Here is a 27,042-nt window from a genome sequence, read left to right on the forward strand (position 1 = left end):
TTCGAGCACGTCAGCATGCTGGTCATCATGCTCAACTGCGTGACCCTGGGCATGTTCCGGCCCTGCGAGGACGTCGAGTGCCGCTCAGAGCGCTGCAGTATCCTGGAGGTGGGCGGGGCAAGTGGGGCGGGGCCGGCGGGGTGGGACTGGCCACAGGTGACCTGGGCTGGGTGTGAGGGGCGCAGGCCCAGCTCTCACGCCCCTCTCCTGCAGGCGTTTGACGACTTCATCTTCGCCTTCTTTGCGGTGGAGATGGTCATCAAGATGATCGCCCTCGGGCTGTTCGGGCAGAAGTGCTACTTGGGCGACACGTGGAACAGGCTGGACTTCTTCATCGTCATGGCGGGGTATGGCTCTGCCCCACCACAGACCAGACCAGGACGGCCCCTGCGCCTGGCCAGGTCTGGCTGGGAGCCCTGCCCCCCTCAGACCCCACGGCAGCCCCTGGGCCCCCCAGGAAGAGGATGGGGAGGTGTACTCAGGAGGTGCTGGGTCTCGGGGGTAGCTGGGTCTGGGGTGCTGGGGGCAGGACACTTGTCCGGGCCTCCCTGTGCCAGCACCAGGGACAGCAGGACAGACACAGGGTGCATGGAGTGGCCTGTGAGTGGTGAGGAGCTCCCAGTGGTAACGTAAGGTTATGCTTCCCCTGTCCTGGAGCCCAGCCAGGCTGGGTGCATGGTGTGGGGACCAGGCCTCTGGCATGTGCTCACCTGCCCTGGGCCTCCTGGCCTCAGCTGGCAGGGTGCCCTGGAGAGAGCCGTGTGCCCGCTGGCCTGGCTCTGACCCCAGAGCACCTGTCTGCCGCCTGAGCCCCTGTTCCCTCTGCCCCGCTCCTAGCATGATGGAGTACTCTCTGGACGGACACAACGTGAGCCTCTCGGCCATCCGGACAGTGCGCGTGCTGCGGCCCCTTCGTGCCATCAACCGTGTGCCCAGTAAGTGACCCCCCACACCCAGGCCTGGGACAGGTGTGTCCTGCCAGCCCTGATGAGAGCTTTTGAGGACCCACTGGGGCACAAAACCAGGAGGCCACACTGCCTGTATGGCATCTAGATGCTCTGGCCCCAGCCCAGACCCCAGTGCCGGGGTAGGAGAGGCTGGCCTCCTGCCACTCGCCATAGGAACCTGAGGATTTGCCACTGCTTTTCTGGGGAGGACAGAGCAACCCTGGACCGAGTTGGGGTGTGATGGGCAGTGAGGCTGTGTGGAGTCCCGACTCCTCACAGTGCTGCTGAGTGACAGGGGCCATTTTGAACCTCAGACTCCTCATCTGCACAACATTTGGGGTTGTGCCCGGGAGCTGTGCAGGACTTGGTTGCTCTCTTGTCTGGCCCACCCTGATTCTCAGGTCTGAGTTTTGCCAAAGGGTCTGGTGCTCAGGGAAGGGTGGAGTAGCTTCCAGGGGGTCATGTGGCTGCTCGTTTGGAATGTGGTCTGTCCGGAACCAGGTCATCTGCCCACATGGGGCTGTTCGGGAGTTTCTGTGTGTTCAAAGTTTTCAGGGATGTGATCGAATTCAGCCATTAATTTTCCTGGGGTTGTGTGGGGGTGGTACCCATGTGACTGTGAAGTGAGTATGCACACATGTGTATGTGGGTCTGTGTGTGCCGTGTAGGTGCGCACAGCCTTTCTGGCTGCTTGGCCTGGGTCCTTGTGGCCTCAGCACCGAAGTCTGGGTGGTCAGGGTGTGTCCTGCGGCCCCTCCAAGAAGTCACACACCCCCAGTGTGGGTCACTCCCTCCCTCTGGGGCTGTCAGCTCCGCCAAAGGGCAGGTGGGTGAGGTTTATGCTGTGAGACCCCTGGGCCTTCCTTCTACTTGCCTCCCTATACCCTCAGGGATCAGACAGGGCTCAGATGCTATGTGATCCTGGGCAAGTACTGTACCTCTCTGAGCCTCGGTTTACCCGACTGTGAATGTGGTACTCCTCAAGGATGGCTGTGGGTTGAGGTGAGGTGTCACACGTGGTTCTTGGCTCTGTGACCAGCACCATCAGGCACTCAGTCCACTCACTTGGATACCCTTTCAGTGTGTGAAGTGACAATACAGCCCCTTTCACAATACAGATCTTCACTTTTCAGACCAAATGCCTGCAGTGGCTAGAATTTGCTGCCAGCAGCTTGGCCTCGCTCTGGGCACATGCCCTGGTCCCAAACAGGGTGCCTCCCCAGACAGGACCATGTGCCCCTCGCAGTGAGCCCCCAGTGGTCATGTTCAGGGCTGTGTCTCACTCTGGCTGCCTGGGGTCCACTCTGACCCTGGATCATATGTGGCCTTTTGAGCTGTCTCAAAGGCCAGGGTTGCTGTCTGGCCAGGGTGGTGCTCACTTTGTCCCTGATGAATCTTCCTCCCGGCCATTTCTGAAACTTCAGTGCTTCTCCCAGCTGTGATTCCCCACTGTGACCACAGGGGTCCCACCTCTGCCATCCAGCAGCTCCAGGGTGCTCTCCACGAGGCCCCCTGGCTCAGCCCCCTGGCACAGGGCTCTGCCTGCACCCTTAGGTCAGCTCTTGCTTGTTTCCGGAAACAAGTCTTATCCTCGCTGAGGTCTGGGACGGGGGCAGGCCCGGGACCAAGGGACGCATAGGGCTTGGCTGACCCACTCCTTCGAATAATCGGCGTACATGCAGCCCATCGCACCCAGGAGCAAGAGCTTCAAAACTGCCTCTCAAAAGCCGCTTCCTGCCCTGGGGTGCACATAGCCCCTGCTTCGCCTCCAGTGCAGGGCTCTACTCGACGTGATTCTCACAGAGAATGGAAAGAAACGGTGGTTCCCAAACCCGGTATTTGCTGCAAGACCCCCAGGCTGCTGCTCCCATGCAGGAGCCTGGGGCTGTGGGACTCCTGGTCTGGTCACCCTGGGGGCCTGCCTGGATGCAGTGTGGTCCCATTCGGCATTCACAAGGATCAGGGAGCTCCTGCCCTGAGCCTCTCCAGGCCATGGCCTTGCTCCCCTCTGGGGTCTTACCGCAGATGTTTGTCCTTTGGAGCATGCTGGACTTGTGGGGGCCCAGCTCATGTCCCCCACAGAGGTGCTGATGTCCATCAGTGAATGGCAGAGGGCTCAGGGCTCCCAGGAGGGCCTGGGGCCTCAGGGATTCCCAGGAGGGCTCCTCTTCACTGACCGGCTGCCCTGCCACCTGCAGGCATGAGAATCCTGGTCACGCTGCTGCTGGACACGCTGCCCATGCTCGGGAACGTCCTCCTGCTCTGCTTCTTTGTGTTCTTCATCTTCGGCATCGTGGGTGTCCAGCTTTGGGCTGGCCTGCTGCGCAACCGCTGCTTCCTGGACAGCACCTTCGCCAGGTGCAGGGGCCCTGACCACCCTGCAGGACATGCCCCTAACCTGCTCTTCCCAGGGCCTGCCCCGAGAGGCTCCTCCTCTAGCAGGCTCCTCCCCCTCCAGGCCTCTCCCCTCCCCACCCAGAGGCTCCTCCCCTAACAGGCTCTTCCCCCAACAGGCTCCTCCCCTAACAGGCTCCTCCCCTCCAGGCCCTGTTTTCCCAGGGACACACCCTTCCTGGAGCAGCACTAGCACTGGTGGGCTTGGGTCTGTCTCTGTCACTTTTGGTTTTTATGTCTGTTTCTTTCTTTGTCTGACTGTGTCTGTCTGTTTCTCTCTATTTCTCCATCTCTGTGCCTTCAGGAACAGCAACCTCAGCTTCCTGCGGCCATACTACCAGCCGGAGGAGGGTGAGGAAAACCCCTTCATCTGCTCCTCTCGCCGGGACAACGGCATGCAGAAGTGCTCGCACATCCCCAGCCGCCGTGAGCTGCGCGTGGAGTGCACGCTGGGCTGGGAGGCCTACGGGCAGCCGCAGGCCGAGGGCGCAGGTGGCACAGGCCACCACACCTGTATCAACTGGAACCAATACTACAATGTGTGCCGCTCGGGCGACTCCAACCCACACAACGGGGCCATCAGCTTCGACAACATCGGCTATGCCTGGATCGCCATCTTCCAGGTGGGCTCTGGGTCTCCCCTGCACTGGGCGCCAGCATGCGGGTCTGGGGGCTGGTGCCAGGCAGGCGAGGAGGGCCCGCCGCCCTCTCAGGGCCGTCCGTATGTCCAGCCGCCTGCCCCCCCAGGTGATCACGCTGGAGGGCTGGGTGGACATCATGTACTACGTCATGGATGCCCACTCCTTCTACAACTTCATCTATTTCATCCTGCTCATCATTGTAAGTGCAGGGGTGGAGTGGGATGCACGGGGCGAGGGGTATGGGGGCGCCCCCGCTTTGCGACAGCCTTTCTCAGATCCCAAGCTCCTCCTCTGTTAGCGGCCGTCATCCTGTCCCCGGGGTCCAGCGAGATCCTGCTTGTGCCCCTGGCACAGCGCCATCTTGGCCTTTGCTGGCCTTCTTGGGTCCCTGCACTTGACTGAGCTATAGGGCAGGGCAGGGGCAGCAGAGACCCAGGGCCATCATGTCCAGGGCAGGTGGGTGGGGGCCCTTGGTGAAGTCGGGGGGAGACTCTGTCCAGCCCCAGGAGGAGGTGGGCAGGGTTGGGAGGACAGAGAAGCCTGTGTGGGGGGGGAGGGGAGAGAAACCTCAGACAGCCCCTCAGGCCCTCCCATGGCCAGGTGCTATCAGGAGGTTGCAGGAGAGTCAGGATCACCTGTTGGGGTCCCAGTCCCCCCACAGTGTACATGGGCCCTCAGCACAGTTCTCCACATTATAGGTGTTTCCCCCAGGCATGGCCCTCCACAGGGATTGTGGCCCCAGGGATGGCCCTCACTTGGTTCTCTCAGTGGCCCCTGGTGCCTGGGGCAGGGTTTGCAAAGACCAGCAGTGAATTAAACCAGGCACCTGTCCCACCTTATCTCAGACCATAAATACAAACAGAGCAGAGTGTCACCCGGTGACCCTGCCACAGAGGACAGTGAAGCCGTGGGGGCTGAGGAAGGCCTGACCTGGGCGGGAGGGTGTGGCTGGGGACAGAGCTGAAGGTTGAGGGGACAAACCACACAGATGATGGGAAGGTGGGTCTCCCCACCTGTCCTGCAACTGTCTGCAAATAGGCAAGGAGCACCTACCCTGCACCACCCATCCCAAATGCTGGGGCTCAACATCGGATCAGCAAGGACCCTGCCCATCACAGGGTGCCCCACAGCCGCCGGCTACCCTGGGGCCATATCCCGGGCCCCTAGAATGGGCAGCGCACAGTGGGGCTCAGTATTTTTCTCATCAGGAGCTTAATTGTTGTGTAGAAACCACAGCTGCTGTCCTGGTCTCCTGCCCTGCCCAATGCTGATGCCCAGGGCGGTGGGTCCCAGTGTCCCCGCTTCCCTGCCTCCCTGGGGCACTCGTCCAGTGAGCTCACTGCCTCCCGCCCACCACAGGTGGGTTCCTTCTTCATGATCAACCTGTGCCTAGTGGTGATCGCCACGCAGTTCTCGGAGACGAAGCAGCGGGAGAACCAGCTGATGCGGGAGCAGCGGGCCCGCTACCTGTCCAACGACAGCACGCTGGCCAGCTTCTCAGAGCCTGGCACCTGCTATGAGGAGCTCCTCCGGTACGTGGGCCATGTGTGCCGCAAGCTGAAGCGCCGTGGCCTCCGCCTCTATGCCCGCTGGCAGAGCCGCTGGCGCAAGAAGGTGGACCCCAGCGGCATGCCGCACGGCCAGGGCACTGGGTGGCGGCCACGGCGGGCGGGAGGGCGCGCCACCTCCATCCACCATCTCGTGTACCACCACCACCACCACCACCACCACCACTACCACTTCAGCCATGGCAGCCCACGCCGGCCAGGCCCCGAGCCAGGCGGCGGTGACACCAGGCTGGTGCGGGCTGGAGCACCTCCCTCGCCCGGGCATGGGCCCCCCGACGCTGAGTCAGTGCACAGCGTGTACCATGCAGACTGCCACGTGGAGGGGCCACAGGAGAGGGCCCGGGCGGCACATGCTGTGGCCACTGCCGCCGCCGGCCTCAAGCTGGCCACTGGGCTGGGCGCCATGAACTACCCCACCATCCTGCCCTCGGCCGCAGGCAGTGGCAAAGGTGGCCCCGGGCCCAAGGGGAAGCGTCCTGGTGGACCCCTGGGAGCCGGGGGGCACAGCCCACTGAGCCTGAGCAGCCCCGACCCCTGCGAGAAGATCCAGCATCTGGTCGGGGAGCACGGTAAGGACCTCACCCTGTGGGGAGCAGTGGGGAGTGGGGGACGGGCTCCTGGGACATCCCCGCCTGTGTGCGAACCCTCGTGAGCTCAGCCTTCCTCCCTTGGAGCCCTGGATGAAGGGAAGAAGGGGGGGGTCCTGGGCACCTCAGATGGGAGAAGGTGCCCCCCCCACTCCGTCCATCCTGTAGCCCTGAGCAGCTGATGGCTCAGTGGTGTATGAGCATTTGCCACGTGGAAATGAGAATTCTGAAGCTAGCAAAAAAACCCTGGGGCTGTGCCCCATTGCCCACGCCTGGCCCTGAGAGGGACCACCTGTCCATGGCCTGGTCATTTCTCAGGAGGAGTGGCCGGCCCCCTTTCTAGGTGGGGAGCCTGAGGCTGGGGCAGAGGGAAGGGAAAGCCGAGGTCACAGAGCTCCCAAAGGCCGAGGAGAGAGGGGCCGGGGTGCCCCCCAGTATACTCGCTCCTCCCACCTGAGGTGCCAGCCTCACCCACCTGGGACGGGAAGGACGCTGCGACCCCAGACAGTGGGGTCCCATGCAGACTGAGGCCCTCCCAGGTGGCATGCGTGGGCAGTAACCCTCGGGGTGCCTGGAGTGGGTAGAGGAGTGTGTGTCCTCACACAGTGACCGGGGTGTGTCAAAATGCACATGCCTATAGTCCTGCACTGCCCACTGGGGCAGGTTGGCCCCGCAGGGCTCCTGGCTGTGGGGAGTCTAAGCCGCCGCCGGTGCAGTCACCTGGGCCCCAGAGACTCAGCCAGGCAGGCAGCACCGAGCGACGATGGCTCCTGCGCATTGTGACCTGGAATGTTCAGTCACGTCATCCGTTTAACGTGACTGCTGGAAAGTGGCTCATGTCAGATTTCTGTGGATGGCGTGGCCCCCTGGTGGATGAGCCTCTCTGCCTCTTTTTATCCTTGAGTGAACAGAGAGTACCTGTGCAGGGCGTGCATGTGCTCAGGTGTGAGTGCCCAGGCGTGGGCATGTGTGTCTGTGCATGTGCTCAGGTGTGTGCCTAGGTGTGTATGAATGTTCCCACATGTGCACATATACCCAGGTGTGAGTGCCCAGGTGTGTGCATGTGTACGACGTGCATGTTTACACAGACACCGTTCACCCCATGGCAGCCTGCTTGTGCACGTGGGTCCCGGGCGCCTGGTGTTGTAGCTGAGCGGCCTGAGGCTGCCCACATCCTTCTCCCTGCAGGACTGGGCCAGGCCCCCAGCCGTCTGTCAGGCCTGAGCGTGCCCTGCCCCCTGCCCAGCCCCCAGGCGGGCACGCTGACCTGTGAGCTGAGTAGCTGCCCGTACTGCACCAGTGCCCTGGAGGACCCCGAGCTGGAGTTCAGCGACTCAGACAGTGGAGACTCGGACAGCAACGGGGTCTACGAATTCACACGGGATGTGCAGCACGGGGACCGCCGTGACCCCATGCAGCCACCCCCAGCGGCGGACACGCCAGGCTCCGGAGGAACGCGGCGGAGGGCACAGCGGCGGGCGGTGGCAGGCGAGCAGGGAGGGCTGGGCCACGTCTGGGCCTCCTTTAGCGGCAAGCTGTGCCGCATCGTGGACAGCAAGTACTTCAACCGTGGCATCATGGTAGCCATCCTTACCAACACGCTGAGCATGGGCATCGAGTACCATGAGCAGGTAGGCGGCCCGGTGCACCCTCCAGAGGTGAAGTGGGCCTGAATGGACAGCCCTCGGAGCGACCCCCGGGGAGCATGTTCCTCGTGTGTCTCCTTGAGACTTCAGTCTCTTACAGGGCCCCACAGAGGGGTTTCTGGGGATTGGGGAACAGGGATAGCATTAGAGCTGAATGTCAGCTGTTGTGGCAGTTTTTATCAGCCACTCAGCAAACGCTCATGCTTCTCCTTGGCTGGGCCTCTGCTGAGTGGTGAACGGAGAAACCGTGGCTCCCGCCTGGAGGTCCTCCTGTCTGGGGTGGGGGTTTGAAATCACAATCCCAGAGCAGCAGGGGGCCGAGGGCGCTCATGAGGCCACCCAGTGCTCTTCTTAGGATGGGACTCCCACAGCCCAGCTCTCACAGAGAGAGGCCCCTCCTTACATGAGCCAGACCTTCTGGCTGTGCCCACTGGAATGCCCCTGGGTGGCCAGGAGAGGCCAGTGGTATGGAATGGCCCCCAGAGGAGGAATTGTAGGGGTGGCGCCTGGCCCCCCAGTAGCCCCGGCCCGGGACTGGGGCCTCGCCAGGGAGGAGCAGCAGCTGGATTCGGCAGGGAGAGGGCGTCCACTCTGGGGACCAAGGCCAGTTCACTTTTTTTTTTTTTTTTTTTTGGCTGCATTGGGTCTTCATTGTTGCATGCGGGCTTTTTTCTCTGGTTGCGGCGAGCAGGGGCTACTCTTCGTTGTGGTGCATGGTCTTCTCATTGCAGTGGCTTCTCTTGTTGTGGAGCATGGGCTCTACGGACACGGGCTCCAGTAGTTGTGGCTCGCGGGCTCTAGAGCACAGGCTCAGTAGCTGTGGCACACGGGCTTAGTTGCTCCGCGGCATATGGGATCTTCCCGGACCAGGGCTTGAACCCATGTCCCCTGCATTGGCGGGCGGATTCTTAACCACTGCACCACGAGGGAAGCCCTGAGGCCAGTTCACTTTTAATGACCAAGTTGCCTTTCTCGTTTTCCACCCTCTGGGCTTTTCAAATCACTTAAGCTATGTTCTTTCATCCTGGAGCAATTCAGGGAAAATGCCAGCAGTTTTAGCCTCCAGCAGCCCCGGCAGGGAGGTTCTCTTTGTGAGGGTGAGACCTAGGCAGGGACAGCAGCAGGCTGGAGGGAATCCCCGGCAAGGAAGAGCCTCTGCACACACACGTGTATACACACACGCACGTGTACACACGCACATACGCAAGGTTTATCTGTGCAGATGTGGACATGTGTACAGACGTGCACATGTGGGAGGCCCTGTGCACATGCACGGCACATGCAGGTACATGCAAACTCACATGTGCACACAAACAGGCCACACACTGGCACACACACATACCAGCATTTACACTGGTGCAGATGTGCGCACACACAGGCGGGCCAGCACATCCCCAGTAAGAGAGGGACCTCTGGGGCCTTCTGCTGACAGGGAAGGATGTGCAAGGCCACCAGGGATCAGGGCAGCTCTTGGGAGGTATCAACTGTGTGCCCTGCACCCTGTGCATCCACATGCCCACCCTGGAACCCTGAGGCAGATGCTCCAGCCTTTTTTCCCATGGCCTGTGCTTGTGGGGTCTGAGGAAGTCTCTGGAGCCCTGTTTCTCAGACATGCTGGTGGGAAGGTCAGGCAGGGCCTGGGGAGGGCCAGGGACAGTCAGGGTAGGAGGGCCAGGCAGGTTGGGGTCCAACTGGAGGGGACATTGCTGGGGTCCTTGTTTTCTCCTCCAGACAGCAGCCAGTCGGGCTCCTTCTGAGATGCTGCCACAGCCCCTTGGCCCCTTGATGCAGACTTACCTGCTCCTAGTTCAGTGGCACTGGGAGCCATGGGTGGGCCCTGATGATGTCTCCGCTGCCCGCAGCCTGACGAGCTGACCAACGCCCTGGAGATCAGCAACATCGTGTTCACGAGCATGTTTGCCCTGGAGATGCTGCTGAAGCTGCTGGCCTGCGGTCCACTGGGCTACATCCGGAATCCCTACAACATCTTCGATGGCATCATCGTGGTCATCAGGTGGGTCCCCACCTCCTGGGAGCCCACAGGGGACGGGGAGGCTCCAGTGTCAGGCGACAGCCCCCTACACATAGCAGAGCCCCAGCCAGCAGGAGAGTCCCCTGCCAGCAGCATTTCATGGGATGGGATGTCTTGGGGCAGGATCCCCGCCCCTCCCCACAAGCACTGTCCGGTATACACAGATAGGTCAGCTGCATCTCAGGTGAAAGTTTGTAGAATCTAGTGGAGCTGTTCCCTGCAAGAACAGAGTGGGCACTCAGTGGCCCTTCGGCCTCACAGCCGGACTCCACTTAGGGCTCAGAACCTTCGAGGAAGGCCAGCTTGCCTGAGGGGTGCTGCTACAGCAAAATCAACACAGAAATGAATTGGAGAATCTGGGGGAATTCCCTTCGCCAGGAGAAAGCAGGGCCCTCAGGAGTCAAGGGATCCCCCACCCTAACAAGAATAGACAAGCCAGGCACAGCTTGAAAGGCGTAGGACCAGGAAAGGCCCTCAACTGAGAAGTTTCTGATTGGGCAGCTTCTGGGGGTCGGGCAGCCAGCAGGACAGCAGCTGATGAGGAGGCTTCAGAGATGTCACCACCATCCCTCAGCCCTGTCGATGCCTGGATGCAGCTGAACCTGCTCCCAGAATGGGGTTGGGTGGAGGCCACAGTGGCTCCAGGGCTGGTGTTCCTGCTTCTGGGAAGAGGGTGTCACAAGGTCAGGGCGGGCACAGGGATGCGCGGCCAGAGAAGAGGCCCTTCTGAGCCTCGGCCCACCCACAGCGTGTGGGAGATCATCGGGCAGGCAGACGGCGGGCTGTCGGTGTTGCGGACCTTCCGGCTGCTGCGGGTGCTCAAGCTGGTGCGCTTCATGCCCGCGCTGCGGCGCCAGCTGGTGGTGCTCATGAAGACCATGGATAACGTGGCCACTTTCTGCATGCTGCTCATGCTCTTCATCTTCATCTTCAGGTGGGGACGCCCGGTGGGGGTCATCCTGCCCCCTGTGGCTGCGAGACAAAGGCCTGGGGCCCTGAGCACATGCCTGCCCCAGAGGAGAGGCCCCTCCCACCACGCTGGCCCCGTGCTCTGGCTTTGGGCCCGGGGTGCCAGGAGCCTCAAAGCGGCAGCAGAAACTCAGTCACTGGTTCCTTTCGACAGGACTGACTGGGCACCTTCTGTGCCAGGCACCGGCATACTGGGCTCTGCTCCCACGGCTCATAGCTGAGTGGGGTGATGGGACCGGCCCCCAGATGGATGGATCGGGGATTGTGCCCCCCCAAAAAAGCCAAGACTGTGGGAGGCAGAGAAGGGGCGGGGCAGCCAGCCTGGAGTTTCTTGCTTCAGCTGCTGTTCTCTGAGCCCCTGCCGTGGGCCAGCTTGGCCCGGGGCCTCAGGCCTTGGGGAGGGGGCTAGGGCAGAGGGCAGCCCCAGGTAGGCTGGGCGAGACAGGCACCTCAGGTTCTGGCTGCTGCCTGAAGCCAGAGTGACCTCTGGTTGTCCCCTCCTATTCCTGGCCTTGGTCTTCCCACCTATACGATGGAAACAACTCGGCTGTGGACACTTGGGAGGCCCCTGCAAATCAGAAAGCTGGGGGTCCGGGGGGAGGTGTAGAGGAACAGCTGCTGGGTGTGGAAGTGACCAGGCAACACCCCCCATATCCCCCCACCTGTGCCCCCTCCCCCGCACTCACCGCACCCGTCTGCCGCCCTTAGCATCCTCGGAATGCACCTCTTTGGCTGCAAATTCAGCCTGAAAACAGACACTGGAGACACGGTCCCTGACAGGAAGAACTTTGACTCCCTGCTGTGGGCCATCGTCACCGTGTTCCAGGTAAAGCCAGTTGGGGCCGTCCCCTCGTGTACGTGGTAGTTCCTGGAGAGCTACGGCCCTGCTCAGAACAGCCCCAGAGCTGGCTGAGGCCTGTCCAAGGCCACAGTGAGTGACAAGCTGTGAACAGCAGCAGGGACATTTATCCTGGCCCCTGGGGCGGTGGACGTGGTCTCACTTGTCCAGAGCTCCTTCTGGTCCTAAGGGCCTGTCAGCATTTCTACAGCCAGGCCCACCGTCCTGGCACCCCCTCGGCCCCCATGTTGGGCCCACTCTGCCCCACCACCCCTTTCCCCCAGATCCTCACCCAGGAGGACTGGAACGTTGTCCTCTACAACGGCATGGCCTCCACTTCCTCCTGGGCTGCCCTCTACTTCGTGGCCCTCATGACCTTTGGCAACTACGTGCTCTTCAACCTGCTGGTGGCCATCCTTGTGGAGGGCTTCCAGGCGGAGGTGAGGGGGGCTTCCAGGGGAGGCAGTGGGAGCCAGGCACCTTGGGCAGACCAACATGGAGAGAACTCTGTCCTCCACCCGCTGGGCCCTTCCGTCCACACCCGCCCCCGTGCTGGTCTGGCCTTCCTGTAGGGGGGTCCACCTAAGGGGAGCCTCACGTGTACTGTGTGCTCCTTGGGCACAGGGCGATGCCACCAGGTCCGACACAGATGAAGACAAGACCTCCACCCACCTGGAGGAGGACTTGGACAAGTTCAGAGACCTCAGGGCCACAGGTGTGCATGCAAGTGAGGGGGCGGGGCAGGGACAGGATGGAGGAGGCATTGCCTGCCTGTCCGGGCACAGCTGGGACTCCTGTGGGTGGGTCCTGGGCGGGCAGATTATCCTTCCTGGGAGCCCTGCAGGCTCAAGTAGCCTCCTCCCCCCACCCAGAGATGAAGATGTACTCGCTGGCGGTGACCCCCAACGGGCACCTGGAGGGCCAGGCCAGCCTGCCCCCTCCCCTCATCATGCGCACGGCAGCCACACCCATGCCCACCCCCAAGACCTCCCCACACCTGGACGCGGGCCCTGGCCTCCTGGACTCACGACGTGGCAGCAGCAGCTCCGTGGACCCCCAGCTGGGGGACCAGAAGTCTCTGGTAGGGATGGTCCCCTGCCCTGGCCTCAGGGCACCTTCAGGCTCCACCCATCCAGTTCCTTAGGCCTTCCCCAGAGATGAGTGAGGGTCCCGCACAACCCCCGCAGTCATACCCCAGGAATCCCTTGGCCCCGAGTGCTTTGTTTTCTATAAATGGAGCCAGAAGCTGCCGTTTTTATGGGAGGAGTATGAACAGGTGAGTAGACTGTCAGGCCGGAAGTTTATCTTCCAATTTGTAATCATAGATAAAAGCTGGCAAAGCCCACAGCGTACAAGAAAGGGAAAACAGAGAAGGATGGCAAAAAGGGGTAAAAAAACAGTATGTGCGGGGGCTTCCCTGGTGGCGCAGTGGTTAAGAATCCTCCTGCCGATGTAGGGGACACAGGTTCAAGCCTTGGTCCGGGAAGATCCCACATGCCGCGGAGCAACTAAGCCCATGCGCCCCAACTACTGAGCCTGTGCTCTAGAGCCTGCGAGCCACAACTCCTGAGCCTGTATGTACTCTGCAACAAGAGAAGCCACTGCAATGAGAAGCCCGCGCACCGCAAGGAAGAGTAGTCCCTGCTCACCGCAACTAGAGAAAGACCGCGCGCAGCAATGAAGACCCAACCCAGCCAAAAATTAAAAAAAAAAACAAAAAAAAAAATACAAAAAAAGCCTGAGGATGTGAAGCAGGTGACAGAAGCCGGGCGGAGGGTTCCGTGCATCACGACCAACAACACCCTGTGGAGCTGGAGCCCACAGGGTCTTTCCAGACAAACCCAGAAAACACCACCCCCAGCAGACACAGCCAGAGCCGGCATCTGGGCTTCTCAGAAGGGCCCGGGAGGGGTGGGCAGAGCAGGACAAGCTAACTGTGGAGAGAAAGCACGGGGATATGAACCTGGAGGAAAGTCCAGGCAAACCATCAAGGCAGGACGATCGTGTGTTGGTAACAGAAAAGGTGCAGGGCTGAGCCTTGGGTGGGCCGAGTGATCTAGCAACAAGATGCATCACAGCCAGGCTGCTAGGAGTCGCTGGGAGGAGGACAGGGGCTGTTGAGCAAGGATTCCAGCTCAGCTCCTGCTGGACCCCTGAGGTGAAAACGATGAAGGGCAAAGAGGGTAGGCGCAGCAAAGGTGAAGTCCCCGGGCCACAGTCCAGTTTATCTCCTGGATAAGCAGCGCCCGGCTTCTCTTTGCAAGTCCAGAGTCTGCCAGCTAGAAACTGATGTGGGGCCCCTCCCCAGAGATCCAGTTCAGCTGCTTGGTAGCATCTCAGGATGCCTGGTCCATGGCTGGTCCCAGGCCAGCTGATAACCTTCGCCCACCCTCTGGTCCTCGAGCAGGCCCAGGAGGCCCACTCAGTGCTCTTGACGCTTTCTGGCTGTCTCTCCAGCTAGCTGTTGACCCACTGTGCGCCACAGGTGCCCCACTGAAGGTTCAGTGCCGCTAGTGTCTCTCTTTAGCAGGGCTGTCCACTCGTTAAAGGAGATGATCCATGTACAGATGTCACCCACGGGTGTCAACGGTGATGCCACTGGATGTGAAAGGTCCCTGTGCCAGGTGCCCCTGAGGCCAGGATGTTTGGGGGTAACTTGGGGGGGGGTGTCTGACCTGCTCACTCCTGCCCCCTCCCCGCAGTCCAGCCTCCGCAGCTCGCCCTGCACCCACTGGGGCCCCAACAGTGCCTGGAGCAGCCGGCGCTCCAGCTGGAACAGCCTGGGCCGCGCACCTAGCCTCAAGCGCCGGAGCCAGTGCGGGGAGCGTGAGTCGCTGCTGTCCGGCGAGGGCAAGGGCAGCGGCAGCACGGATGAGGAGGCTGAGGACAGCAGGCCTGGTGTGGGAGCCTCGCCAGGCACACGTGCCACACTGCTGCGGCGCTCCGAGTCCCTGGATCACCGCAGCACGCTCGACCTGCGGCCCCTGCGGCCGGCCGCCCTGCTGCCCACCAAGCTCCACGACTGCAACGGGCTGGCCCTGCCCAGCGAGTTCTTCCTGCGCATCGACAGCCACAAGGAGGACCCGGCCGAGTTTGACGATGACGTGGAGGATGTGAGTGGGGGTGGGCCTCACGTCAGCCCCTCGCCTCCCCCTGTCGTGGGCTGGTTTCCCAGGTGGGGACTCGGGAGCAGCGTTCATGGGAGGCCTTTGGGACGGGGGAGGGAAGCAGGAAAAGCTGGGCAGGAGCTGATCCGGCTGGTGTGGCTTCAGCTGATCCACAGGGAGCTCTGGAGCGGGATTCGCCCCAGGGTCAGCCCCACCTCCAGCTGAGGGCTTGTTCTGAGCTGGAGTCGGTCAGCTAGTGAGAGCCCCATGGGAGGAGAGGGGAAGAGAGCAGAACCACCTTCTCAGCTAGGCACTTCTGCTGCCCTGGACAGTTCTGCTGGGAGGCCCACCTGGGCAGGGATCTGAGGATGGCCACTTACGGGCACCCCCATGGACTCCCAGTGTAGATCCCTCACCCAGTGCCCGGGTGGGTGGACAGGGCTGAGCCTGAAGGCGGGAGAGGCTGGGGGGTGGACAGGGCTGAGCCTGAAGGCAGGAGAGGCTGGGGGCTGGCCAGGCTGGGAGGGGCCCTGAGGACCGCCCCCCTCCCCAGAGCTGCTGCTCCCGGCTGCAGAAAGTGCTGGAGCCCTACAAGCCCGAGTGCTGTCGGAGCCGCGAGCCCTGGGCCCTGTACCTCTTCTCCCCACAGAACAGGTATGGGGCACACCTGGGAGAAACCTGGGAAAGCCGACCCCTCCCTCTGGGCCCCTGCGTCCCTACCACGTGGTGAGCGCTGTGCTCCTCCTCTGGGACCTTGGGGATGGGAAGCAAGGGCTTGGCGGGGGCTGTCCCTGAACCCCCACCCCCGGCCCCCAGGTTCCGCATCTCCTGCCAGAAGATCATCGCTCACAAGATGTTCGATCACATTGTCCTGGTCTTCATCTTCCTCAACTGCATCACGATCGCCCTGGAGAGGCCCGACATTGACCCCGGCAGCACTGTGAGGCGCCCTCCTTGCCTGGGAGGCGGGGGGGGGTCCCACCGTTGTGGCTGGCCCCTCCCATTGTCCTGTCCCCTGCAGGAGCGCGTCTTCCTCAGCATCTCCAACTACATCTTCACAGCGATCTTCGTGGCCGAGATGATGGTGAAGGTACAGGGTGTCTAGGGGATCCCAGGCGTCTGTCCGTCCGGCTTCGCAGCCCTACCCAGTGGCCCCACCCTGGCCCCGCCCTGGCCCCACGTGCAGCGCATATGTCCACCAGCCCCTCCTCTGCACCCACCAGGTGGTGGCCCTGGGCCTGGTCTCTGGTGAGCATGCCTACCTGCAGAGCAGCTGGAACATACTGGATGGGCTGCTGGTCTTGGTGTCCCTGGTTGACATCATCGTGGCCATGGCGTCGGCCGGCGGTGCCAAGATCCTGGGCATCCTGCGTGTGCTGCGCCTGCTGCGGACACTGCGACCCCTGAGGTAGACTGGGCCGTGGGGCAGGGCCTGAATCGGGGATCGGGGCAGGGCTGGGGAAGGATGGGGTGGAGTTTGGGGAAGGGAAAGGTATGCATGGGCAGGACTGTGGCTGGATGGGGTGGGGCCAGAGGGTGGGGTGGAGCCAGAGGGTGGGGTGGAGCCAGAGGGTGGGGCAGAGCTGGGGTGGGAAAGGGCCTGGGGCCAGCAGGGGGTGGGGTCTTTGCAGCGCTGGGGCCTTCTGTCTGGTGGCAGCTCCCTTGGGTGGGCTCAACAGCGCGTTTCTTCTGTTTCTTCTGTTCCTCGTCCAGGGTCATCAGCCGTGCCCCAGGCCTCAAGCTGGTGGTGGAGACTCTGATATCGTCACTCAGGCCCATCGGAAACATTGTCCTCATCTGCTGCGCCTTCTTCATCATCTTCGGCATCCTAGGGGTGCAGGTGCGTGTCCCTGCTTGTCTGTGGGACAGTGGTCTGTGGTCAGCAGCAGCATAGCAGCCCCGGGAGGGCCAAGGCCCAAGCAGGCAGCGAGAGAGACGTTGCTCTCTATCCGGCTGCTCTGGGAGGCCCCGTGGGGGTGGGTCTGGAGCGTGGGGGTGCAAGGCCTGGCCCTCTGGGTGACTGCCCCGCCCTGATCAGCTCTTCAAGGGGAAGTTTTACTACTGTGAGGGTGCCGACACCAGGAACATCTCCACTAAAGCCGAGTGCTGGGCTGCGCACTACCGCTGGGTGCGACGCAAGTACAACTTCGACAACCTGGGCCAGGTGGGCAGGGCTGGGGGGTGGGGTAGGGGTCGGGATGGGGGGCAAGCCTGGCGGGGGTGACCTCACCTAACCTCGTCCTTATCTGTAAGGTGGGAGCGGCATGGCGGGTCTGCGAGTCGTGGGTGGGTCTGCTGTGTGTGGGGCTGTGGTAGGGGGTGTGGTCCTTTGGGGCATCCCCCCAGCAGGAGGCCACGTCCAGAAGTAACCACCTTGCTCTGGCCTCGCAGGCGCTGATGTCCCTGTTCGTGCTCTCGTCCAAGGATGGCTGGGTGAACATCATGTACGACGGGCTGGACGCCGTGGGCATAGACCAGCAGGTGCGGTGGGCGGTGGGCAGTCCTGTTCCTCTAAGCAGACCTTTCTTCCCATGTCCTTTGGTCATCTCAGGGAATGTCCCCCGAGAGGCCACCTTTGGCCTCTGAGAACTTCTGGAGAGTTCCACGTCGGGGGCCAGAGCTACCCTGCAGGCAGGGGCCGTGCCCGGGAGGGGTGCCCTCGTGGGCAGGCACCCACGTGTCACTCCTGTGCCGCAGCCGGTGCCCAACCACAACCCCTGGATGCTGCTCTACTTCATCTCCTTCCTGCTCATCGTCAGCTTCTTTGTGCTCAACATGTTCGTGGGCGTCGTGGTAGAGAACTTCCACAAGTGCCGGCAGCACCAGGAGGCCGAGGAGGCACGGCGGCGGGAGGAGAAGCGGCAGCGGCGCCTGGAGAGGAAACGCAGGAGTAAGGCGCTCCCGGTGGCGGTGGCGGGTCGGTACCTGCGCGTCACCCCAGCCTTTTCCACCTACTTGAGCCCCCCCTTTCACCTGTGGGAGGGTGGCTGGGGACCGGGGGACCGGGGGACCGGGGGACCAGCCAAGGGGCGGCTCTGAGACCTGGCTGCTGCTGGCCTAAGCCCAGGTCTCCCTCGTGCTCGGCTCAGGGCTGCGCAGGCAGCACCCAGGCAGCAGCTCAGCAGCCTGGCCCCGGAGCCCCCTACCTGTCCCCAGTCCCCTTGCCCCACCTGCAACTCCGGCCTCACCGAGTGGCTCTGCACGCTTGCCCTTCTTGCCCTCAGAGAAGGATGGCTGCAGCAGGAGGCGGGGTCCCTTCCCAGGAGGCACAGGGGATGGATGAGACCCCAGTTCCCACCCCCCACCACCGCAGGGGCAGGTTCACCCCATGAGTTTTCACGCCACGGTGGGGGGAGCAAGCAGAGCCATCCAAGACAGAGAGAGGGTCTTAGAAAACCCCACCCAGCTGGGGAGCAAAGAGGGCCTCTTCCAGGAGGGGCTGCTGAGCTGCCCGCCCACCCCGTGGAGTCTCCTGGCCCCGCCCACCGCGGCCAGCTCAGACCATCTCCTTGTCTTTCCAGGCACTTTCCCCAACCCAGGTACCTGCCCCCGCCCTGCATGCCTTAACCCCCACTTCTGCCGGCCACTGCACAGGGCTTCGGACTGGCCTGACCTCCATCCCTCTGCCACTGCCACAGGGAAGGGTGGACATCGCAGGCGGGTGCCAAGCCCACTGGGGTCCACTGCAGGGTGGGCACGGGACGGCTGGGGTGGGCGCCGGGTGCCAGTGGGAGGAAGGGTTGCTGGCTCGCCTGCCTGGTGTCCACGCTGCTGCCTTCAAGCTCGTGTGTGTTCCTCCGCCCGGCCTGCATGCCTGACTGCTTCTCTGCTGCACTCTGGGGTGCCTGCCGGCTGGTGGCTACTCCATATCCTCAGTGCTGGCCTGGCCCAACTGGTCACTGGCCCCTTTGGCTGCAAGAGCTGAGCCGAGCTTTCTAGTGACCGCATGCCAGACCAAGGAGCGTGCGGGCCCCAGGGAGGGGTCGGTTCCCGTCGGCCCCCGCTCTCCCTGGTCCCTGCCCACGGGGTTCTGTGGCCGAGGTGGGTCCCCTATGCAGTGGTAGCAGCTATGCCCTCACCCAGTGGGAGCTCAGTGGGCACTGATCTGCCCTAAAGAGTTATAGCAGGTGGAGCATTTAGTGCAGACAGACCTGCTGGGAGATACACAACCTCCCCCTGCCACCCAGGTCATGGCCATCAACTTCAGATGGACCGGAGGGCAGGCAGACTCCAGACAGCTGGCAGTTGCCCACTGGCCTCCTGGAGCACAGGGAGTGGAGGGGCTCTGGGCCTGGGGGCCAGAAGGCAGCACATGCCCAGCCTGGAAGATGTGGGTGTGGTAGGCCCCCCTGCCCTGCCCCCCAAGAAAGCTCCCATCTGCCCACCCTTCATCACTGAGGTGTCTCTGAACCCTGATGCCAGCTCAGGAGAGTAGATCACACAGGCCCTGGTTTGGGAGCTCCCGGCAGGGCGGGGTTTGGGCAGGGCCCCAAGGCAGGGCACAGGTGGGGTCTCAGCTTCCAGGCCCACTCCTGGGGTCTGCCCTGGGGCTGGGGCCCTCTTGGTGGAGTAGGTCGGTGGGTGACCTGCCCCTAAGGCCCACCTGCCCCTGAGGCCCACGTCTGAGCCTGGGCCCTCCCCCAGCACCTCTACCCTCCAGCCCCTGGAAGGCAGCCCTCCCACCCCACCCCACCCACCCCCTCACCGTGGCCCTCTTCCCACAGAGGCCCAGCGCCGGCCCTACTATGCGGACTACTCACCCACGCGTCGCTCCATTCACTCTCTGTGCACCAGCCACTATCTGGACCTCTTCATCACGTTCATCATTGGCGTCAACGTCATCACCATGTCCATGGAGCACTACAACCAGCCCAAGGTGGGGTTCGCTGCCTGGATACCCCACCCACCCCGCCTCCAGGCTTGCAGCGGGGAGGGCCGCGGGTGGGGTCCATTGCTCAGCGAGGTGGTGCTACCCTAAGAAATGGGGGCCCCAGGTCTGCAGCAGTGCCTGAGCCCTCACCGGGGTTTATGGGGTACATGGATGTGTGGCTGGAACAAAGGGTCCTCCTTCCTTTACAACCAGTGGAAACTCCCAGGGCACACCTGCCCCAAGGGCCTCCCCAACCCCATGAGAAGTTCCATCCAAAAATGCTGGCTAAGGGAGTGTCCCCGAGTCCAGCTTCCCAGATTGTGGATTTCACAGTCCAGGAAAGGCCAGACCGAGAGAGGGAGATGTCCTCCGATCGCATCGCCACCATTTCATTAAAGACGGGGACGCCCCCGTCTCCTAGAACAGCAGAGAGCCTCTGACTCTCTGGCTGAAGCTGAGCCCGTCCGGTGGGCTGGCCCCTGCCCTGGGCTGTGGGTGGCTCTGGTCCAGGCAGGGCCAGCAGTCTGGGCTCCGAGGGGCAGGTTCCCCCACCTGAGAGTTGTCCCCAGAATGCTGCGAGGGTAAATTCAGGCAGCCCTCCCCAGCCCAGCACAGACCTGCATCCAGTAATAGCTGAGACCTGTCCCATATCTGAGGAGGTACCCAGCTCAGCAGAGGAGAGAGATGGAGCAGGGTGGGCAGGGCACAGGTGCGGGGCGGGGGGGGGGGGCATCCAGTGCCGCAAGGGGGCAGGAGGATGGGTGGGAAGGGGCAGCCGGGCAGGGAGCCTGACACTCAGGAGCCTGACACTCCGTCCCCAGTCTCTGGACGAGGCCCTCAAGTACTGCAATTACGTGTTCACCATCGTCTTCGTCTTTGAGGCCGTGCTGAAGCTGGTGGCGTTTGGGTTCCGGAGGTTTTTCAAGGACAGGTGTGTGGAGCAGGGGCAGGAAAGAGCCGTGGCCTGAGGCCTGCAGAGGTGATGGTGCTGAGTAGAGGTGCAAGATGCCCTGTGGTGACACCAGGACATTCCCAGGGGACAGGGAAGGGACTCCTGGCACTCTGAAGGGCTGGGGGTGCTGGGGAAGAGGCAGTGGCCAGCACTAAATCATGCCTGCTCGCCCGGCCCAGGTGGAACCAGCTGGACCTGGCCATCGTCCTGCTGTCCATCATGGGCATCACACTGGAGGAGATAGAGATGAACGCGGCGCTGCCCATCAACCCCACCATCATCCGCATCATGCGTGTGCTCCGCATCGCCCGCGGTAGGCCACCCGCCTGTCCCACCAGGGTCTCCGGGCTATCAGGAGGGCTGGTAGACAGGGCTCAGGTGTCCACCTACCCCGTGTCGTTCCTTACCCCACCCTGGTGGATTATGCTGGTGACGGGAAGTGGGGGGACGGGTGGTCCGGGTCTGGCCAGCCAGGAGAGGGTCAGACCAGCCCCACCCCCTCCCCGCTAATGCTTGGCTCCCGGCCCTAGTGCTGAAGCTGCTCAAGATGGCCACGGGTATGCGGGCCCTGCTGGACACAGTGGTTCAGGCGCTGCCCCAGGTAGGTCGGCAGCTCGGGGGCTGGGCCTGGGCCTGGCTTCCCGGCTCCCAGGGTGGGCATCACAGACGCCCCCAAGAGGACAAGGCTGCAGGGAGGGCCTCACTCACTGTCAATCAGCACTCATTCACGTGGTCGTCCCGTCTCGCGGCAACTGCAGTTACCAACCCCCCTCCCTGCCGGGTGCAAGGAGTAACTGAGCTGCTGGGCTGTGCTGTGAGAGGGGCGTGCTGCCTGCCTTCCGGGCCTCAATCTAGTCTCTGTGGGGAAGACCAGTGACCAGTGCCCATATCCCCCAGTGCAATTCTGGATGCAGTGGGATTTGGGCTGAGGGCAGAGGCTGTGGCAAAGGTGTGCTTGTCGAGTTTGGAGGACCACACCCAGGGCTCGTGTTGGCCAAAGGCCTCTCTCCTCTGGAGCTAGTTCAGGCCCTGCGTCCTCGCGTCCTGTGCCCAACAGCCACCACACTGATCCTTTGTGGTCTCTTGAGCCGAAAGTCTTATTGCCCCATCTGTGCAGTATTCAGTCCCTCTGCCAGTCCACCTGACCAGCCATCCATCCACATGTCCCTCTGGCCCGTGGATCTAGCCCTCTCAACTAGCCTTCCAGCTACCCAGCCACCCGCACGTCTGTCTATCCATTCAGACAGCTCTCTGTCCACCCATCTACCAGCTGTCCAGCTGTCCAGCATCCAGCCCTCTTGGCCAGCTGTCTGTCCACCAGCCCAGCATGTTTCTATCCACCCAGCTGCCTCCCCAGCTGCCCACTAACCCCCCAGCCCTCCACGCCCTCCACCTTCAGCCGGCCCCCACTGGTCCCCTTAGCAACATTCCTCAGCCCTGAGTTATACTCAGCGCTCCTTGGAGCCTGCCCAGTGTCTGTGGGAGTGACGGGAAGGGGTGGGGGGTGGAGGATGGGAAACCCGGGCCTGGCCACGCCCCAGTGCCATGCCTCTGGGGGCCGGAGCAGGTGCTGGAGAAGAGGGGGAGCAGCCACATTCGGGTCAGGGAGGCGTGTGAGGGTGCCCCTGCGCCACCGCCCCCCCCCCCATAGCCCAGAGTTAGCGTGAGCAGGCGCTGGGAGGGTGGGCGGCAAGTTCACAGAAGAGCCTCGGGCAGGGCTCAGGCCAGACCTTACTGTCTGCAGAGCTTCAGCCTTCACCTTGCGGTGGGGAGGCTGGAGGCAGTCCCTGCACAGAGTCCCCCAGAGCCCTTGGGAGGCCTCCCAGGTTTTGGGGAGCAGAGGAGCTGGAGGCAGCACCCTGGGTGCAGGGTGGGCATGAGGAGCCAAGCAGGGGCAGAGGCCAGCAGAGGGGCCTCGGGCACCAGGCAGGACAGGGAGCCCTGGGGGCCACAGGAGCTCCGAGGCCAAGAGGGATGGATTAAGAACAGGGCTCAAGACAGTCCCCAGGAACTTGATCCCCTGCTGGGCGGGTCTTGGGTAAAGGGGGTGGGGTGGGACTGAGGCCCCACTGACCTCATTCTGCTTCTCTCCGATGTAGGTAGGGAACCTCGGCCTGCTTTTCATGCTCCTGTTTTTTATCTATGCTGCCCTGGGAGTGGAGCTGTTTGGGAGGCTCGGTGAGTGCAGCCGTGCCGTGGCCCACGCTCCAGACACGGGGTCCCCGGAAGGCACAGCATCACGCATGAGCACACAGCCCGCGGACGGCTCTGGGTGCTGGCCAGGCTGAGGCCCTGGCCCCTGCTCCTGTCAGCCCTTCACCGTGAGGTGACCATGTACTTGGCACATGCAGAAGTGCTGTGGCAGATGCATGACGTGCACACAGACACGCACATGTGTTCATACCCAGGCCAGGAGGACAGAGCTGCACATGAGTGTGAGTGCAGGTGCCCACACGCAGGTGTGACCTGAACTCCACCTGGTCCCCGGGGGACATGCTGCAGCAAGTCCTTAATTGTCACCAAGGATTTCCTCAGACCCCCAGGCGTGAGGCTCTGGCTAGTCCAGGCAGGGACCCGCGGGGACCTTTTCGTGGCAGCGCAGACCCTGTGGGAGCCCCCTCCCCTTTGGGTGTCACTGAAGGCTCAGTGGGTTCCAGGGTCTGCCCAGAGGGGACTCCTCAGACCCAGCAGCTAGTGCCCCACAACCTGGATCTGGGCCGCCTCGTGCCCAGGGCAGCCCTGTTACTCCTCAGAACAGAAAGGGGGCATGCTGATGCAGAGCTGGGCCTGTGCTGAAGGCGCCCACCTGCCAGGGCCCCTGAGCTGTGCCACCACCCTGCATCCCAGAGGAGCGTGCCTTTCTCCCTGGGGGAGGGCAGGGCCTGTGTGCAGACTGGCCCCGACAGGTGGGCTGACCAGGTCCCTCCCGGCAGAGTGCAGTGAGGACAACCCCTGCGAGGGTCTGAGCAGACACGCCACCTTCTCCAACTTTGGCATGGCCTTCCTCACGCTGTTCCGCGTGTCCACGGGGGACAACTGGAACGGGATCATGAAGGTACCGGCCCACGCGGTGGGCGGGGCGGTGGGAGTCCACGAGAGGCCCCGCAGATGGAGGTGGGAGCCTGCCCGCCGCCCTCCGCCCGCAGGACACGCTGCGGGAGTGCGCCCGTGAGGACAAGCACTGCCTCAGCTACCTGCCGGCCATCTCGCCCATCTACTTCGTCACCTTCGTGCTGGTGGCCCAGTTCGTGCTGGTCAACGTGGTGGTGGCCGTGCTCATGAAGCACCTGGAGGAGAGCAACAAGGAGGCCCGCGAGGACGCCGAGCTGGACGCGGAGGTCGAGCTGGAGATGGCGCAGGGGCCCCCCGCCCACCCCAGGCCCACGGCCCCGCCGAGCCCGGGCGCCTCGCCGGACCCCCCCAACCTGCTGGTCGTGCGCAAGGTGTCTGTGTCCAGGATGCTCTCACTGCCCAACGACAGCTACATGTTCCGGCCCGTGGCGCCCGCTGCGGCCGCTCATCCCCACCCTCTGCAGGAGGTGGAGATGGAGACCTACGCGGGCATCTCAGGCACCTCGGGTACAGCCCCGTGGGGAGACAGCCAGGACCTGGGCGGGCGGGGCCGGCCAGGGCCGGCAGGGGCAGGGGTGGGGCCGGCAGCAGATGCACATTTCAGGCACCTTCTTGCCCCAGGCCCGGTCACCGCCCACTTGCCGCCCGTGGAGTCCTGCCCATCCCTCCAGGTCCTGTCGGCCATGTCCTCCCCAGCCAGGGGCGGCGACCCCCACCGTGCCCTGACCCCTCTGGGTGCAGCCCGCTCCCCTAGTCTCGGCTGGCTGCTCTGCACACAGGTAGGAGGAGACTTCCGGTCCTCAGCTGAGGCCTCGGGGCTCCGTGGGGGTTCCCTCCCCATTTGAGCGACAGGGACATTGGGGAAGTAGGCGCTGTGTCCCTGGAGCCTGTGATGATGGCACCTGGCCATGGGGACCCGTGTCCCCTCAGGCAGCCTCGCCCTCCCCCAGGCCCCCCCAGCAACCTTTCCTGTGGGCCTGGATGTACCCACAGACCACTCTCACCTGAGACTTCGGCCCCTCTCCCTTCCTCCCTCCTTGAGGTGTCAAGCTGGGCTGGTGGTGCCAGAGTCAGGCAGTGGTTGCAGCCTGGCTCTGTGCCCCCTCGGGTCTCCAGAGGCCCATGGCAGATTCTGCCCATGGAAGCTTGGGCTCCAGCCCTCTGCTCTTCACAGCCCCTCCCCAGCATGACCAGTGTTGGTGGGGGCCCCTACACTAGGGCTGGGGGACAGTGCTTCCACACCAGTGTCTTGCAGCCCCATCTCACCCCGGCCCATAGCCTTGGGGGTCACGAGGTCATCCTGGCCTGGGATCGGGGGACAGGTCCCTGTTGCCTGGGCTCTGGCTGGTCTCATATGACTCCATGTCTTTGCAGGAGGTAGTCTGCACAGAGTCCCTAGAAGGGCAGGTCGATGGTCCCAGGGACAGCAGCCCGGGCTGGGGAGAGCCTGGTGGGAAGACCCCTGTGAGGCAGGCGCCTCTGGGGCCCTCCTTGCGGTCCCCGCCCCGTTCCCCGCGGCCCACCAGCATCCGCATCCGCAAGTACGCATTTGGACAGAACTACATCTCCAGCTGGCCACCGGCCCTGGGCGCAGAGGAGGCTGAGGCCCCAGATCCGGCTGACGAGGAGGTCAGCCACATCACCAGCTCTGCCCACAGCCCCTCGGCCTCACCTGCTGCCCACGGGGTGGTGGGCGGTGAGCCAGACCTGCACAGGCTCTACAGTGTCAATGCCCAGGGCTTCCTGGACCAGCCGGGCCGGGCGGACGAGCAGAGGCGGCCCTCCGTGGAGCAGGGCTGTGGGGACAGCCGCCCAGAGGCCGGGGAGGGGAAGACCCGGGCCCTGGAGGCCGAGCTGGCCCTGGGGGCACGCAGGAAGAAGAAGATGAGCCCCCCCTGCATCTCCATAGAGCCCCCCGCGGAGGACGAGGGTGCGGCCCGGGCCCCTGCGGCGGAGGGCGGTAACACCACTCTGCGGCGGAGAACCCCATCCTGTGAGGCTGTGCCCCACAGGGACCCCCTGGAGCCCACAGACAGTGCAGGGTTGGACACTGCTGCCAAGGGGGAACGGCGGGTCCAGGTCCCCTGCCGCACGGAACACCTGACCATCCCGAACTTTGCCTTTGAGCCGCTGGACGTGGGGGGCCCCAGGGGGGACCTGTTCTTGGATGGTGGCCATGGTGTCGCCCCAGAACCCAGACCTTCCTCCTCAGGCATCACGGCACCTCCTGAACCCCAGCAGACGGAGCCTCCAGTGGCCTCGGGAGACCCCCCAGAGGAGGGGCGGGGGCTGCACCTCCCAGTCCCTGAGAGCCCACTGAAGAAAGGGTCCACCCCAGTCCTGGGTGACAGTGTGGACAAGCCCTTGTAGCTCGGGGTGCAGTGCCCACAGGCTTTGGCACTGGGGTTGGGGTGCACCTGGCAGGGTGGTGGCCCAGGCAGGGCTACGTGTGGACCCTGGGTCCGGCCCCACTGAGGGCAAAGGTGCCAGAAGGATGTCAGCCTAGGGAGAAGGAGGCAGATGCTATTGTGGGCAAAGTAGAGCAGGGGGAGCCCACAGCCCGAAGCCTCAATTCGTTTGGGATTTCCGAGTTTGCTGCCATGGTCCCAGGCCGTACCAGTGGCCTGGTCAGCAGTCCCGTAGCGAGAGCTGTGTCCAAGGGACAAGGACCAGAGAACACCAAAAGGAGAAAGGCAGAGGCCACCTAGCAGAGCGCCATTCTCACATGTGCTTATTTTTATACATGCTTAGGGCCGTTTGTGCTCTCCAGCTTCATCCCCAAGGCCACCGTGGTCACGCTTCACGTTGCTCACCGTCTGAGTTCTCATCCATTTCTCCACCACTCATTGCTGTCTCATACCCCCCTCCATACCCACTGCCCACCGTTCTGTTCCCCTCAGCATTCCAGAGAATGCCCTTGACTCCGGTCTCTGGGAAACAGCTGGTCACCAGGGAGTGGGGACCATGCAATAAGACCCTCACTGCCTGTGGGGCTTGGGCCGAGAGTTTCAGCTGATGCCTCCTTGTTTCATTTTGTTTCTTTTATAAATTCAGGTTAAACATTTGCAATAATCCGATGCAGAAAACTCGGCTTCTCAAGCCAAGGAGAAGGGGAGGGGGGCAAAGCAGAGTGGAATAAATATTAACTTATTTAAGAAATGCGTTGGATTTCCACCGTCAGAATCGGTCCCTCACGTGGGTAGGTGGCAAGCCCGTGGCCTTGGTGAGGGCCAACCTTGGTGATGCCTCCACCACCAGCAGCGGCACGGGGCTCCACAAAGCCCTCCTGCAGGCTCTCCCCGCCACTTGGGCAGATCGCAGATAGAAAGCCCTCCTTCCCTGGAAAAGTAGAGCTCGTTTTGGCAGCCAGAACCATGTGATATCATTCACACACTGGAGAAACAGGGTCTGATCCAATT

At 63.0% G+C, this 27,042-nt stretch overlaps 1 protein-coding gene across 5 annotated transcripts; it reads left to right on the top strand.

Annotated features, from left to right (window-relative positions):
• CACNA1H (calcium voltage-gated channel subunit alpha1 H) lies at positions 1 to 26,751 on the top strand. Of its 5 annotated transcripts, none has more exons than XM_055090350.1 (33): positions 1 to 108; positions 214 to 347; positions 838 to 935; positions 3,146 to 3,305; positions 3,646 to 3,964; positions 4,089 to 4,181; positions 5,342 to 6,119; positions 7,326 to 7,768; positions 9,646 to 9,797; positions 10,564 to 10,749; positions 11,493 to 11,610; positions 11,907 to 12,062; positions 12,247 to 12,337; positions 12,495 to 12,703; positions 14,325 to 14,735; positions 15,283 to 15,383; positions 15,546 to 15,669; positions 15,751 to 15,819; positions 15,953 to 16,137; positions 16,443 to 16,569; positions 16,768 to 16,893; positions 17,121 to 17,210; positions 17,427 to 17,619; positions 18,251 to 18,268; positions 19,454 to 19,605; positions 20,421 to 20,530; positions 20,731 to 20,864; positions 21,082 to 21,152; positions 22,651 to 22,729; positions 23,485 to 23,606; positions 23,698 to 24,130; positions 24,245 to 24,402; positions 24,998 to 26,751. In XM_055090350.1, the coding sequence occupies exons 1-33, from the start codon at positions 16 to 18 to the stop codon at positions 25,991 to 25,993; spliced, it is 6,729 nt and encodes a 2,242-aa protein (XP_054946325.1). In that variant the 5' UTR covers positions 1 to 15; the 3' UTR covers positions 25,994 to 26,751. The 5 variants fall into 5 exon arrangements, with proteins under 5 accessions (XP_054946325.1, XP_028355016.1, XP_028355017.1 ...); XM_028499215.1 differs by having other exon boundaries at positions 8 to 108; positions 17,427 to 17,646; XM_028499216.1 differs by lacking the exon at positions 18,251 to 18,268 and having other exon boundaries at positions 8 to 108; positions 17,427 to 17,646.
• Positions 26,752 to 27,042: the final 291 nt, after the last annotated feature.

The sequence above is a fragment of the Physeter macrocephalus genome, chromosome 14 (genome assembly GCF_002837175.3).
Source record: "Physeter macrocephalus isolate SW-GA chromosome 14, ASM283717v5, whole genome shotgun sequence".
NCBI classification, from domain to species: Eukaryota; Metazoa; Chordata; class Mammalia; order Artiodactyla; family Physeteridae; genus Physeter; species Physeter macrocephalus.